This window comes from Anser cygnoides, chromosome 7 (genome assembly GCF_040182565.1).
Source record: "Anser cygnoides isolate HZ-2024a breed goose chromosome 7, Taihu_goose_T2T_genome, whole genome shotgun sequence".
Classification (NCBI taxonomy): Eukaryota; Metazoa; Chordata; class Aves; order Anseriformes; family Anatidae; genus Anser; species Anser cygnoides.
In genome coordinates, this window is record NC_089879.1 from 16,270,241 (window position 1) to 16,286,317 (window position 16,077).

Genomic DNA, 16,077 nt, shown 5'->3' on the forward strand with positions numbered 1-16,077 from the left:
TAAAGCAAACGCTAGTTCCTCTTTGACATTCTGCAAATGAACACATTAGGTCAGAGATGGACAGTTGCTGGGGTTACAGCTACAAAAATAGCATGACTTGATGCTCACTGCGTGGCTCCAATCTGCTACCGCCTCCAGGCCCTCCCAGGGTTCCTGAAGAAGCAGGAAGGTCATTTCCTGGAGCTGAGGCTAGTGAAGTCCCGCCTCACTATTTGGGGGCAACAAGTAACCCTGGAGGGAGGGAGGAACTGCCCCGTCCCAGTGGTCACTCTATGTGTTCCTCCTTACTAGCAGTAAACAGTGTTTCTGTAAGGACTATACAAAAACCCTCTCGACCACAGACAGGGTCAGTCCAAATATGAGCTCAAAGTCTGGACTCTGAAACCACCTGCTGGACAAAAAAAGAGGCCTACAGCTTTTTGGAGAGGTTTGGGTGTGCTCTTTATTTTTTTTCTCAAGTGGCTGTCCTATCTTGTTCTGCCTTGATAAGCTTTCTGAGCACAAGAATAGATGGCCAGATAGGCTGATTTGGAGGCAGACCAGAAACAGCTAAGCAGGCTCTAGCCATTTCCTGGTAACGCTACACTGTTTAGATCCAAAGGTTCTTGACACATGAATACATTTAAACTGGGGAAGAGGAGGGATTTCACTGTAGCTAGAAAAACTTCCTTTGACATTTGGGGGAGTGTGGCTTCCTTCTCTTAATTTCAGGACTTAACTTGCACTTGACCCTCCATTGGTTTCCCAGGAAAAGCATATTCCAAGGTGGCCAGGAGAAACTGCTCTCTCTCAGGTGCCTTGGGTTTGAGATAACTAGGGGATACTGTATGTGCTTTCTGGGGAGGAATGGTCTAATTTATTCTTTGCCCATGTTCTGCAGGAGCAGGGAGCCAGCCTAGGCCACATCACCTGGTACTAGAGACTTCTGCTAATTCTAGGGCAGGACTCTTCTCCCCTGGAAAGTGTCAGTACATCTTGGTAGGAGTGATTATAAAGTGAAATAAGATGTGCCCTCCATAAGCATTCAGAGGGCCAAGCCCTGGGGGAGCAGTAGGAAAAGGATTGCTTTTTGGTTTTGTTTTTCTGTAAGCAGTTTGTAGATATTAAAGTGAAGCAGAGATGTGTGTTGGGCCATGTGTATGCATGGCAGAAACAAGCTGGCTGAGATACTGATCCATGGACAGGCCCTGCGGCAGATACCACAAAATCTCGTGAACAAGTCTTGTGCAATAGGGATATTCTTAGGAGTAACTTCTTGGCAGCCGTACCAGTTTAAACAGCCACACACCCTATTCCTCCTACCCTCTGCTGCACCCTCACAAACACCTATGCACTGAACCATATCCAGAAGCGGATGCAGCTAAAACCACCTTTTTTGTTACTTTTTGCTAGATCATTTGTAGAGGACTTCTTCCCCAGTCCATTTCACTGCATGGCTACATGGACACAAGGATAAGAGATGGAGGCTGAGGGACTACCCTGGGAATGAGGCATCAGCATCAGTTCCTTCAAAGGAGCAGTGCTGCAAGGACAAGAGTGAAAGCTCTCTGCACCGGGCACTGTAGAGTATTAAAACTAAACCCATAAACTGATGAGTCATGAAGAAACAAGGCAAAACCAGGGCAGTGTGTGAATGATAGTCTGCCACCAAAGATCTCAAAGGGAAATAGTTTGGGATTTCTGTGAGTCAGGTAAGAACCAGCTGTTGTTTAAGGACCTAACAAGCAAGCCTGTATCCTGATATATGTTTAGATATAGCAGAAAGATTGTATAAGCAAAAGGTAAAGTAACACTGCAATTGATTTACAATGCTTCTTCACATTGCCAGAGTGAAACCTTAATTTCAAAAATAACTTTGAGAGTAAATTTGGAAAGGTGTCCAGTTCATAACCAGATGTAATGCAGGGTGGAATTCCAGAGACTTGTGTAGTAAATAACATTCAACTTGACTGTTATTACTTAAAGCCTTTATGAAATACCCCAACTTATAAGACACCCCAAAAGGGTAATTTGTTCACTAAGGGCCCTCCCTTGAGAAATGCTGTGTGCAAATATTCTCTGATTCCTGTGTTAAAGGCTGAGAGATCAAAGACATTATCCCTGCCAAGATCAGAGCAATATTGTTATCAAAAACATAAATCTTGTGGCAGGCTGTTTCCTCATTGTCACCTGCACTAACCAGGAAAGTATGTTTTGCCACTACATTTTCACAAAAGAAACATAGTACAATCTAGGGAGTTAATGTATCCACGTGAAAACCCGGCTTAAGTGTCATGAGAATCTCCCTAAGAAATAACTTCTGGTGTCCTCAAAACATACAGTACTTACCAAAACATATTAACATGATGCAGATGAAAGAAGAGGAAGAAGAGAAAGTTTTCCTACCTGGACCAGGCTTAGCTTGTAGATTAAGCCAAAGATACAGAAAGAGACCAAAGATACAGAAAGAAGGGAGTGGCAACACTATACAAGGCATAGAACTTAAAAAAAAAAAATGCTGACCAGAACTACAGAATAAAGCCCAAGCATGAATACCTGCTTACATTGCCACTTATAAGTTCACCTTTAAAGGGGAAAAAAAGACCAAGCCTGAGCTGAGAGGTATCAGAGCCATTAAACACAGACCAGCTACCTACATTTGGGGTGGGAACGGCCTCACCCTGCGCTGATGGAGGGTGTGCTGTTTAAGAAGTCAGGTGAAGAAACCTCTTTTTCCCGCCAGTGATATTCAAAAGGATGGAGACAACTGGATGATCTTCTCTAGTTTTGCTGCAGCCCCTTCGGGAAGGGAAAAGTCCCCGTGGCAGCGCGCCAGCACCCGGTACGCCACCACAGGGAGAGGTGTGGGGAGCAGAGAGGGGAGCCCAGCATCTCCGGCGGTCCCTGCAGCCTGGCCAAGCCCTGGGGCCAGCCCGGGGCTGAGCACCCAGCTGCGGCCGGCTTCCCTGGCCCCGCCACGGCCCGCTGGAGCTCATCGAAACCTCACCCGCTGTCAAACCCGGCTGTCGGCACTGCGGGGCCGCCTTCCTCCCAGGCCAAGCCGCCGCTCCCCGAGGACACACGGAGGGGGCTGCGGGGAGGCGCGGGGCAGCCGCGTCCCGTTTCCAGAGGCATTACCCTGGGCTGCCGCGGCCGCAGCCACCTGTGCGGGCCGGGCCGGGCCGGGCCGGGCCGGGGGCGGGCCGGGAGCACCGGGTCCCTCCTCTGCCTGCGCCTGCGGGTGGGCAGGGAGAAAGAGCCCGCAGCGCCCGGCCGCCGAGGCTCCCCTAGCAGGGAAGTTTCCCCCGAGCACGGAGCGGGGTGCCGGCAGGGAGCGTGGCCGTGCCGTGCCCTTTCCCCTCCCGGCAGGAGGAAGCGGCGGCGCCGGCAGGTGCCGAGTGGCGGTGACAGAGGCGGCTGAGCCGGGGGTCCCGGCGGGTGCTGGCGCAGCGCGGAGCATGGAGAAGCTGAACAAGCTGGCCGTGCCGGCCGGGGAGAAGCTCAGGTACGGGCTGGGACCCCCGCGGACCCCGCCACGCGTGGGGTGGAGCGGGGCTGCCGGGCACCTGCGGGTGGGGAGCGCGGCGGGGTCGCGGGGAGCCGCGTCCCGCACTGGAGCGGACAAAGGGGTATCGGGGGGACAAAGGGACACGGGGGGGACACAGGGGCACGGGCAGAGGCCGTTACACCAGGTCCTCGCCGCGGCCGTGCGGGGAGGCGCAGCACGGGTCTGTAGAGGATAACGTGGTGGCTGCTTTGCTGGCAAAGTAGGGGAAAAGGGTTTAAAAGTTTGTTTGCAAAGGCTTAAGAAAACAGGCTTGGACTCACTAAGGTGTATGAGCTGTATGCAAAATAGGGAAAAAAATGGATTAATGGCTTAATGGTTTAATTGGAGTGTCATTTGAAGTTGGCTTTCGCAGTTAAGTTCCTGTGGTATTTCCCAGTCTTCGAAAGAACGGGTAGAAAACAGGGAACTGGAAAGCGGGAAATGCTCCTAAATGAAAGAGGACGACTTTAAATACAGGGTTTGAGAGGGAAAAAAAAAAAAAGCAGAAGCTGACCATTACTGAAGTATTTTTAGTGTGGCTGGACTTGTGTGCTGGTGGAGCGGGTACCTCAAGGCTCTTTCACAATGCCGTTTTTTTCCTGAGTAATTAAAAGAAGTCCTGTTTCAGATGAAGGTTAAAATAGGAACATCTCTTCTTCTTCTTCCTTTTCTTTTTCCATAAAGAAATACTGGAAAACATGTGTTTTTCCTAAAATTACTCATATTTATGCATTTAATACTAATTCATAAACCATTTACAAGTGTCTCTCCCTCTCCCCAGAAGCCTTCATGCAAATTAAAATATTCCCTTGTAAAACTAGTCTTGATGGAACAGAATTTCTTGCTCTCCACCCTCTCCGTACTGCTGAAATATTGGGGTGTACTTGTAGAGGTGCGATGACCCTTATAGTCCTCATCCCGGCAGGCTGCATCCTACAGCCTGGGCAAGGTCTCTTGATGGCCCAATGGACGGGGAAGAAGACAGTTAATTTTCTCACTGTCTGCATTTTGTCACTTCAAATGGTTTAAATGGTGGCAGGCCTTAATGCTGGTTGCATTTAGCTATCTCAAGATAACAAGCTAAGTGACGTGATGGAAAACTTGATGCCATCAAGATAGTTACTTGTACCTAAAGAAATAAAACGTTCTTTCCTGTGATAAAGCTGTACCCTCTGCACCTCTTCCAAATGCTTAAAACATGGCTAAAAACAAGATTACTTCCAAATATATAGAGAAGGTCCTACACGTGAGGGACCTTATAATAGTCCATAGCTTCTTTGTGTACCAATTCAAAAGCCTTAAACCAGAAAGGCAGCCATTGCATCCCTTCTGCATCTATCTTTACATGGGCTGACACTCTGTCTTGACCAAAGCTTTTAAATTGTAAAATAAGGAAGAGGAGGAAGTAGCTCCGCTTTCCTGTATTATCTTGAAGTATTAAAAGTTACTTTTTCTGTCCTTCTTATTGCCAATTCACCTTAGTTGTGCAAGCAGTGCACGTTTCTCAAACATGAGTGTTTTCACTACATGCAGTGGAAATGCATGCATGCTTTAGTTTAAACATGTTTAAATACCCCATTAGACAGAGACCTGGATACATGGTTACATTGACCTTACTACAACATGAGGATTTTAATAACTTGTGGCAGAAGTTTGCTTGAGATTGTGTTCATAGTGCAAACTTAGAAGAGATGTGCAAATACAGGAAGAGATCAGTTTAATATGGTGGCAGCCATTGCTTCCTTCTCTGAAACAGCCATGTGCCTGCTTGCACTCTGCAACTTGTTGATTTTGCTGTTGACTTCCTAATATAGCCTCCTACCTACGAAGAAGATACATGTGTGGTTCAAAATTTCCACCAAATGTTACATGAATGAAAAGATTATGTTAAAAATCTGCCTTCCTCCATATGCCAAGACGTAAATGCAGAGAACTTTTCTACAAAGGATAGGTTCAATTGATGTAATTACAGTTCACATACTTTTCTAAAGACAGCTTTCTTAAAATTTCTGCTTTGTAGCAGTAAAAATTAAAGTAGTACTGCTGCTGAGTCAGTGTTTGAGAGCAGAAGTTTTGATTTTTTTAAGTGTAGACCTGAAAAAGTAGGTATTATGTGGCTTCAGTAATCTCATCTGTTCTCCATGGGCATATTTGAACTGAACAGATGCAGCCTTTCATTGAATTAGCAAGTCTTACATTAGATCTGATTTCTTGACATATTCAACACATTTATCGCAACAATAAGAAGTGTAAGCGTTCTTATGTGCCTCTATCATGCTGCAGTATGAGCGTTGTTTGCAGTTGCAGTTAAGTCACTCAATTAACTTAAATATCAGTTTGATAGGAATGCTGGAACTTCATAGAATTCCATTATTGTTTTAATATAGTGTTTGTTATAAGGTATGCACAGTATTATAGAAGTATTCCCTCAGAATACACTGTTTATTCTAATTGCTTTCATATAGTCAGGAAAACATGAAGTTCCGGGGTTGGTTGTTTATCATAAGATTTATTTATGTGGTGCATGCAAAAAATTCGGTAGTTTGAATGATTTTCTAAAGTGTGGAGTGAAATACATGAGCAATGCTATGCTGACATAGCAGTATCTAGTATGCCTTGATTTCAGAAAATAATTTTATGCTTCAGACAAATATATACATAAATAGATGCACTCATAGTCAGGGATGGTATTTGGCAAAGGTAACATGAAGTTAGCAACTCAAACAATATAGCGTCAAACTTGCAGGCTCTTTTGTGGTTCAGCTTCCTTAGACTATGCACCTATGATTCCTGCTCTGTAAATAATTTGTAGCTGCTATATATGAGTCTGTTATAACATCTCTATAGACTTGCTGCATTTTTTGTTATGACCACAAACCTTAATAATGCCCCTTTGCGCTCAGCTGCCTTCAGCTATGTATCACAATGTCATTTACAAAGGCATCATTACCATCCCCACTGCAGTGACAAACCATGGCATGAAGCAGAAGCGTACCACATGCTTTCACTTGCTGAAGGTCATACAGCCAACATCTTCCAGACTGCAAAAAGATCACTTTTCCAAGAGTAAAATTTCCTGTTCACTTGAAATAACTTCATTAAATTGCAGCAGTTCCTCCCTGCCCCACCCAAAAAACCACCACCCCAAACCTAAAATCACTATCTCCCCATAACTGACAAATGAAAAACAAGTTGGGGGGACAACTGACTTTTTTTTTTCCCTTGGGTAGGATACGTCAGCTTATTTGCAATGCAAACATAATCCTTTTGTTTTAACATCCCCTGCTAAACAGGAGGGTTTAAGTCCTAATTCTATTAAAATCAAGAGAAGTTTCCTTGAGGCCTGAATGTTAGTTGTCTATCAAGTTTGAAGGTATTTATGGTCTTCGCTAATTTTCTACGGATAGAGATAGCTTGGCTCTTAACTACTCGGTCTTTTCTTTACTACAAGATCTTTTTGGTGTAGTTTCCTCTTGAAAGGGTATAAGCAGAAAATGAACTCATTTGGGAGCAAAATGATATTATATTGTAAACTGATGCCTTCTATGTATAGCATGTTTTATCAAAGGGAATATTTCCTTTTTGAGAGAATAAATTGGGAACATCTGAACATCAGTTCTGCACTGTAAGAAAATGTTTTTACTACAGAAATTCTAATTAATTCTTGTTAGTAGTGAATAGGAGCAAATAGAAACTTAATCTCCTTTTTTCCTTAAGTCAAATTTTAATGTACTTTATGTCAGAATCAGAGTAAAAATTAACCAAGGAAAGAAATGGGAGTTTCAAAGCAGTCTCTCTGTGACAGAGTTGGGCACCAGAGTCCACATCCAACATTAACATATTTCCCCTCTTTTAGTTATATACACTCCAAAGGAAAAGTTATGCAGGCGTACAGGGTTAATTATATACTGCTTAGTAGTCTAAGAGCCCGAATGAGGAGAACTGTTCCACAGTGAGATGTTTCCAGTCTGACCTCTTCTAGTTGCTCATCACTATTTCTTCTCCACGAGTCACGGCCCCCTCACTTCTGCTCTTACCTGTTCTGTTCTCTTTCTAGCACAAGCCCTAGCTGCCTTTACCCTTAGGCCCTCAGCCAGAAATGGCCTTGAAGGTCTTCACCACCCACTGCTACCTCCAGCAGCCTTCTTTCTCAGCTTCCAGTTTCCCCTGAAAACTTGCTACTGCACACAGTCACTGCAGTGGTTTTTGTGGCACACACACATTTTGGCCAGGCTAAATGTGAAGTCGCAGTGCTGACCGCATGCAGCCTCTAAAGCTGAAATTCACGGGAACAGGGAAAAGCAAGCTCACCAGCTACATTTGCTGTGCTGCTGAGTACAAATACAAATTCTTTCTGTGGGATTGTTAGGTCCAGTTTGCCCTACAAAAGATGGAGTTTTGATTAAATGATGAAGCTGAGTAATCTCTATTTCCTCTTGATTTCAGTTAAACAGTTCATGAATCTGTCTCACCTCTGGACTTTGGAATGGAATGAGATACAAAATGCAAACTTCCCTAAATACCACAGAGAAAATCCATTCTTTCACTCCCAGTGCAACTTCCTCTGTCAAATCCTCCTGCTGTTTCTCTCTCTCTCTGCCCTTGCTTCAGCATAGCATAGCCTCCGCCCCCATCTATATTTTTTTCCTCATTTCTTCCTTTCTGTCTGCGCAAGCATTTCATAAGAACAATCCCTTTCAAATTTGTTCCTCTTTTTTTTTTCCATTATTGTCCTTCTTTCTGGCTATGTTGTTCTGCATGGAGCAATCTTTGTCAGTCTGCCAAGCCGCCCTCTTTGTTTGTTTGTTTATTAAAAAACATAAATCTTCATATATAAACCTTCTAATAAAAACTGTTAGGGGAGGGGAAAAAAAATCCCGAATCCTGCTGTACTGTTTTTAAACCCAAACATTCATATATTATTCTTATATAGAATTTTCCTGCCTATGATGATGTTTATAGCAAACTGTGTTTGTGTAATTGTGATCCACATATGTTGTATGTGAAAATAGAGCAATATGGACAAAATGATGCTGTGTAATATTGAAACCATTCTGAAGAGCTCTTGTTTAATGTAGGTAGCAGCGTAAGAGTAGAGTCTAGGTTTGCACCAAAACTCTTCACAAGATCAGTTATGCATATATATCACCTTTAGTTTCCTTCTATGTAGGCAAAATTGTTCAGTCACTGGTGTAGCTTACGACAGCACTGCCTAACAGGCACGCTCTCCAAATAAAATTAGGTCATCCAGTGACATTGTAGCCCTGCCAAATAATTGTCCACAATAGCAGCATTTGCCAGAACAACTATAAAAATAACAAGTTACACCATCTCAGGCCTTTGACTGTCAGTTATTCAGCAAAATTTACTAATGTAGATTGGTCTAAAGATTTGTTGTTTGTGGTCTTTTTTTTGTCAAAAAAGCATATGCCCAATACCAAACAAAACCCAATAAATTAATTTCCTTGGCAATAGAAGAAATAAAAATGTTTCAGCAAACTTTGTATAACCTTTTTTCACCACTATTTTAAAACTACACCCCATATAGCTCTGTAGAGAGCTAGATACTAAATCATATGATGTCTCTGTTACCCAGTGATATGTTGATCCAAGAACAAAATAGTTTTGCATGTTACAGAATCATTCAAAACCTACATACCGCGCAGTCCTTTGTAATTTGATAGATACTTTTCTTTTGGAAGAAAAATATAATAATCAAAATTTTGCCATAAATAATAAATTAATCGACACTGTTATGACTTGTGACATATGTTTCCAAATGGCATGTGGAAAAGAACATTAACAAGATGAGGAAAAAGTGTTCCCACATTGGTTGAAATTGTTATAAGTACCTCTTTATTTGAAAATGAGCCTTGTTTTTAGTAGCTCCTTTTTCCCCCTTGGAACTGTTCAATGATTCTATGAAACTGCTTCTTGGGCCTACTTGCCATTTTATTCTCTTTTTCAGTGCTGTCCAATAGTCTTTGGAAGCAAACCTCTTGAAAGTCAACACTTGAAAAGTTAATCAAGAGTAATGGAATCAAGTCTTAGTTCTGCTTGGTGAATTTAGTTTTGGAAAACCATTTAACCTGATCAAAAATCCCAGCTAACCATATTCAGGGTTGTAACAGGTCAGACAAGGTATAACTGAAACGTTTCAAAATACTGAATACTGTAAGAATCCCATTGTTTTTGCTTTCTGTTTAAAGGATGAGAGAAATCTGGAGCTTCAACACTGCAGGCAATTCCAGCATTCTGAACAAACACAGAGGAAAAAATATAAGACTTCAATTATTTGCAGAACAGAAACTGGAGAAAAAAAAAAATGATGCCTTGTGGAGTTGAGATCATTTTACATTAACACTCAATGTTATGTTAATTGCACTGAAATTTTTGACATTTAAAAAATGTAAATATTTCCTCTCAGTTTGTTGGACCAGTATAGTTCGGGATTAAACTGTAGCAGATTACTGTGTGCACACTGCAATGAGGAAAATTTGTGACCCACTCTATTTGATGTATTCAATGGAAATGCCTCAGAACTACTTCTTCCGTAGGCAGGAATTTGACTGCAGGAATCAGTTAAAAGTCACCTCTAGCTATCTGCACTTTTGCAGATGTCTTATAAGTCCCTCATCATTAGATAGTTTTTTTCATATACACTTTATGTGGTTAAAATGATCACTGCATTAGTAGACTGATTTTAGTTTTATGTAACTTCCTTTATATCTAAGTATGGTAAAGCACATTACAATATGATTGATAAGCAACATCTTCAGAAAGCAAGTATCATTGGTTTTATTCTTTATCTCAGCAGATGAGAATTGGAAAACTGATAGAAAACACGGCTGAAATTGATAGGATTTTCTCATTTGGCTTTAAGAACCATCTTATATTTTCCGTAGACTGTAAAAGGGCTATACATATGATGTAAGTAAGTATGTTTTGTGAAAGCCATACTAAATGACTGAGGGGTAAAGAAGCCTCAAAATTCTGTTAGTATCTTTATTCTTCATCTGTTAGTGCATATATTTATTATATTTTTGACAAGTAGATTTCCCTGATATAAGTGAAGCCATGCATGCAATGCTACAGGCTTATGATCTCAACAGATATACTACACAGTAAATACTTTGGAAAGTATTAAAATAATGCATCCTCAGTCAATAATATGAAAAACATGAACATTTTTGAAAAACATGAACATTTATGAAGCTTAGTGCAGGGGTAACTGGGCGAAGTGCCCATGGATACAAGTGGCCAGGACTATATGGCTAAATGATTCCTTCATGTCTTAAAATACAGACACCAGCAACTGTGCAAGAAGTGCAGAAGCAGCTAAGTGATACTGCAAGTGCAGTTACGTGGCCAATTTAATTCAGCCTGTTTGAGCTGCTGCCAAAAGAAAGTCCCTTTCTTCCACCCTCCCAATTCTCCTGCTTGCCCTGCAACTCATCTCCACCTTCACACGGGCCCTAGGGTTCCCATGGCCGTGTGATGATCCAAATCTGATCTTGCTGATACCAAACTTGGCAAAAGAAAAAACAAATTAGTTTCTCAGCTTAAGTTCCGTAATTCATCATACCTGGGTAAACAATGAGGTCAAAACGAGGAGGGAAGAGAAGAGTGGAATTTCTACTTCAAATGGCAGCCTATGTAGGCTCCACTAAAGTGGCCATATGACTGTAGGGACTGGAATACCTCTCCAAACTTCTAATAAAAATGCATAACTTCAATATAAAATAAACAGAATTGATAGATCCATGAGTAACTGATTATGGGGCATCCGCAACTTCTCTGTTCCCTAGGTGTGCCACCTATCTGTGCCCATCTGTGGATACAGTGCTTCTGTAGCTGGAAATATCTATAAAAAACAACGAAGCTTTCACAAAAGATCCTAAAATTAGTGAATTTTAATTTCTTACATCTACTCAGCATACCTAGCACATATTTACATAAAAGCTATTCTGTTGGAACCAATCTTAGTCACTTGTGAATATAAGGGAGTATTAAAACACCTGGGCTTATTTTGTCTCTAGGAGTAGGCTAATGGGAGTGTTTAATATTTAATGCCATATCTAGAAGCTCTGCTCTGTTTTATTTGTTGTCAGAGCACTGTTTTGTAGAACAAATGCAGTCCATTATGCATATAAATGCACTTTTGGTTTAAGGAGAAGAGTTAAGATGCTGTTTAGAAAAACCTCCCTTTTCTCTCTCCAGTGCACACAAAGTACCTTGCCTTCAAACTCTCAAGCCCCTTGGAAAAACAGCATGTTTTATTCTTTCAGTCTGTGAACTTTCTGGATTAAAATCACTAAATTAGGAAGTTTATTTTAGTAGCAGTCTTAAATGGCACAAAGACGCTGATGAAGACTACACTCGGATCATGAAGTAAATTTATTGATGTCATGTCAGTGCTTTTGTGCACACATTAGCAAGACCTCAATGCAAAATTTAAGTACATACCTAACATTAAGGTGGTTGAATTTAGACATTTGCTTAAATATCTGGTTAAATCTTAGTCATGCCCATTACATAACTCGAAAGAGATTTTTTGATGTTCTTCAATAGGTGACCAGAACTAAAATGGGAGATTTGAAATTTATTGAAGAGGCAGAAGAGGAGTAAGAATTCCTTCTGTTCCAAAACCAAATCAAAATTAAACCTTTGTTTCCATGTTCAATTCACTTTTTTTTACTTTTTCATTTGCTTTCCTTTCCTTCGTATGAACAAACCGCACTTTCAATCTACATGGCAGGAATGACAGAAATGTTATCCAGCCTTTCAAAAACACATGTAAAATCATGACTAAAGGTAATGTTACTGCTGACAGATTGTAATTTTCAGTGCCCCTACCAAGACCTGTCTTTATTCACTTTCCTGTGATGACTTCGTGCTTCCTCTGTCTGATAAAATATAAAAACCATATTACTCCTAAAATTTCTGTCCTTGCTCTCTTTAACCTATCAGGCTATGGGGAATTCTTCCTTCATGAAGACACAGGGCTTCTTTTATTTTAAGTGGATGAGTATGTTAGAGTAAGCTAATGCCTTTAGTTCCCATCTGTTGCTTGCAACCCTTTCAGAAGAGTAGAGAAAGGAAGCCTTGTTGAATATAGCTTCTGTTTTGGTATGGTTGGTTTGTTTGTTTGTTTTAAGTGCATCAGGTTGTATCCGGACAACTGGTGCATAAAAGAGATCAGTTAACCAAAAAGATGCAGAGCAGGTCAGTTACAGAACAGAAAATCTGTCAAATTTTTGTGTCAGAAAGTGATGTGCAATATTCACTTAGCATATTGTAATAGCTAATTATTCTCTGTACTGCTTATAGTATCACTATTATCCAGTTGGGATAAAGGGGAGAGTAAGCTGGATAAGAGGGAAGAAAAAAAACTGAAATATCTTCAGGTTTTTATTAAATATCTGTAATTTAAAAGGCAGTAGTCAAAAGTGCCTGGTCATCACTGCTTTCTGATATGCATAAACATCTGGGAAGTCCACATGAGTAGTAAAGATAACAAGAGCCAGGTCTACTACTCTTCTCTGCTAAATTAAAGAGGGGTTAAAAAAAAATGCAACAAATACTGTACAATTTAAACACACAGAATCTTCAGTATTAATACACTGCCCACACATAGTCAGAACAAGCCTCAGCCTTGATCTAAAAGGAGGGAGCAGTTGTACCAAAGTCAGTCCCATTGGTAAGGCTTCAGTTGTCTTAGCCCCATGGATAAATCTGCATATGCCTATACAGGTCAAGAATCAGGATTCCTTGCGAAGTCACAATAAAACTCTTTCATAGTGCAGAATTCCTAGTCACCTGAAATTAATTATACTATTTAATTTCATGTTAAGATTAATTTGTGTCAGAGATGTTTATGCCTTTACATGTTATGTATTTTCACTTACTCTATCTGTGTTGGTAACTAGTAAAAGTGAGTTTGAGAGCTTCTTTGAGAAGATTACCTAGAGGGCATGTGAAGAAGAAAAGTATAATCAATATTAGGCTTTTCTGTGCCTGTGTGTGTACCATGTAAGCACACACCTGCTGTAATTATGTGTTTTGCTTTTAGACAAAATGGCGTATGATTGGAGAATGAGCAGAATAGGATGTTATTTAGACTTTAAAAAAAAAATCTCTTGACAAAACTAAAATGTTTATAGTCATTTCCTCATGTGCCTCTTATGAACACAGCAGAAGACAATTTGTTGTTCGTGCATCCTCTCAGATAGGTATCTATAATTGAATTCTCTCCATGAGCATGCCTTTCTCAACCTTACTTCGCAGCTTTGAGATAACTTTACAGATAAAGATCAAAGACTCTTTGAGTTGAGTTGATGGCATGGTGTCTCAGGTTACCACCTCCAGCTCCAAACTGCCTCTTCTCCCACCATGAGAGGCATTGCAGGGGGTGGGTAATGACAACCAAAAGGTGGAGATGACCAGCAGCAACTGAAGCAGTTTATCTGATCGCACCCCAAGAATTGAGCTATGTCTGTATACCTTGTACACTCACATACACACCAGCTGCCACTCAGCCAGCTGATGCCAGTCTGCACTTCCTTCCAAGGAAATTGCTCTCTCGCTGTTCCAGGTAGCATTGTCGTCTGTGCATGTGGAGATCTGAAGTACCTGAAGGAGGCCTGAAGAGCTGAAATAGATGCTTTCTGTACTCGGGAATCTCCTTTTGCTTTCTGCTGAGCTACCAGAAGGGAGGTGAAAGGGGAGAATTGTTTTATGCAATTAATTGGGTTGGTTTAGACAAACAAAACTAGCAAGTAATACAAAACTACATCTTACAAAACTCACTCAGCTCACTGAGATCTGTAATCTTTCACAAAGACCATGCCAGGAATGATATGTTGCTGGAAGCCTACTGTATGTAGTTTGAGAATATAGTGCAAGGTAAGAGCTTCAAGCTTTTCAAAATCTCAAGTGGTACTTCTGCAAATCCCCTTCTAGGTGAGCAAGTTTTCCCCCCAGCAAGCAGGATTCTTCCCCTTTGTTCAGAAACAATAACCTTTTTTAATTTTGTCACCTGCAAACCTGTTTATAAAACTAAGAGCTAGTGGAAACACAAAATACAGAGCAGCTGGGCAGACCATGGTGGAATAATCAAGCTGTGGGGAGCAGTAAAGGTTGGGGCTGGGTGTGCTGTTCCTTCTCAAGTTTCACATTTTCATTTATTTTTTTAAAATAACAAGGGTAGGTGTAATAGTTTTTCTTTTGTTGTTGTTGTTTATTTTTTGTTTTTCATCTTGTAATAACTTAGCTTTTGTTCTACAAATTCCATTATATTCTAAGGTTTCTATTTTATTTTTTTGTGGATCCTTTCTGTAAAATTTTTTAGCCAAAGCTTAAAATGTTAAAGCAAGGGGGTTTGTTGGGAATGTTTTTTTGTTGTTATTTTTTCCTTTAAGTTTAAGCTTGTAATTACTAAATCCCATTCTTCCCCATTTCTAATGCTGAGCATTTGAATTTGCCTGGAAATGAAGAAATAAATATTTTTTTGGCTTTACTTGATCTGCTATGCAGCTTTCCTCAAGGCAAAGATAAGGGATACATCCAAAATGAACCTTTTCTTGCTTGAAGTAACTGGAGGTAGTAACTATCTTCAGAAAAAGAGTCTTTCTAGACACAGAACTACAGAGTGCATTGTCAGTGAGAAACAGCCTTACCCAAAACGGCATAAGAACTTAACCCAGAGTGCAGCCTGACTGATTTAAAATGTGATTTAAAAATATATATATTATTTTGAAGCCAGTTCAACTTTATCCATTAAAAATCTGAGTTTAGGAGGAGAAACAATATGCAGGTCAATTAATATTGAATGTATTGATAGTGCTTAAAGCTTCCTTTACAGATCTGTCTGAATATATCCTGTTCAAAATTCTGCCCCTTTTCAACTAAAGGAACTTTTCCCAGAGCGCAGATAGGGATTTCTCAAGAGGCACAACTTGATAATTCAGACAGCCTTGTAAGTGCCAGGAGTTTAAGAAGGTATAATTCTAGTCCTCCAGATAAACAGAAGTATGCTCATAATATAGAAGACTTCCTGTGAACCATTTAAAACTGGTTTTTGTTTAGCTGCCACTCCCTATTGACACTGCAGTCAGCCCTGTTTCCAGAATCATCATCAGCACCACTCCCAATTTCAAGTGCACGTCTGTGCTCACAGCCAGATGCACTAAAGCAGCAGTGCCCACTCTTCCCATCCAGGAGGTTCTGTAAAGTTTTCATACAGCAGAGCACTGTCCTTTGCTATAGGCTTTCCCTCACCACAAAACGAAGCAAACTGTACAGATTACTGACAGTGTGTGCATGCTGGAGGTTCAAAGTACTGGATTCACTGCACACAAGGATGAAGCTTACTCTCGGTTCCCAGGAGCATGGGGAGTTCATTAATGCTCTGAACCGCCTACCCTCTCCTCTCAGGTCTCTCTGGGAGAAGGCTGATGAAATCCCAGTGTCTTCATCTTTTCCTGAGCACACATAATGGAAATGAACAGGAAAACATAAGGCAGATTTAAGCCTGCCTAAATGTCTCCCAT

At 40.9% G+C, this 16,077-nt stretch overlaps 2 protein-coding genes across 10 annotated transcripts in view; one reads left to right on the forward strand and one right to left on the reverse strand.

Annotated features, from left to right (window-relative positions):
* The window catches only part of DNTT (DNA nucleotidylexotransferase), a 168,808-nt gene extending 166,083 nt beyond the window's left edge, over positions 1–2,725 (reverse strand). Inside the window, exon 1 of the mRNA XM_067000584.1 lies at positions 2,637–2,725. The gene's annotated coding sequence lies outside the window, so the exon portion shown is untranslated. The remainder of the gene's footprint in view (positions 1–2,636) is intronic.
* The window catches only part of BLNK (B cell linker), a 100,541-nt gene that overhangs the window by 49,718 nt on the left and 34,746 nt on the right, over positions 1–16,077 (forward strand). For 2 of the 9 annotated variants that reach the window (XM_048060703.2, XM_048060704.2), the window contains exon 1: positions 2,832–3,484. The exons of 5 other annotated variants lie outside the window; for them this stretch is intronic. In XM_048060703.2, the coding sequence (XP_047916660.2) occupies positions 3,438–3,484 (47 nt within the window). In that variant the 5' untranslated portion in view covers positions 2,832–3,437. 2 more of the 9 variants (XM_013185788.3, XM_013185896.3) reach the window with 2 other exon arrangements.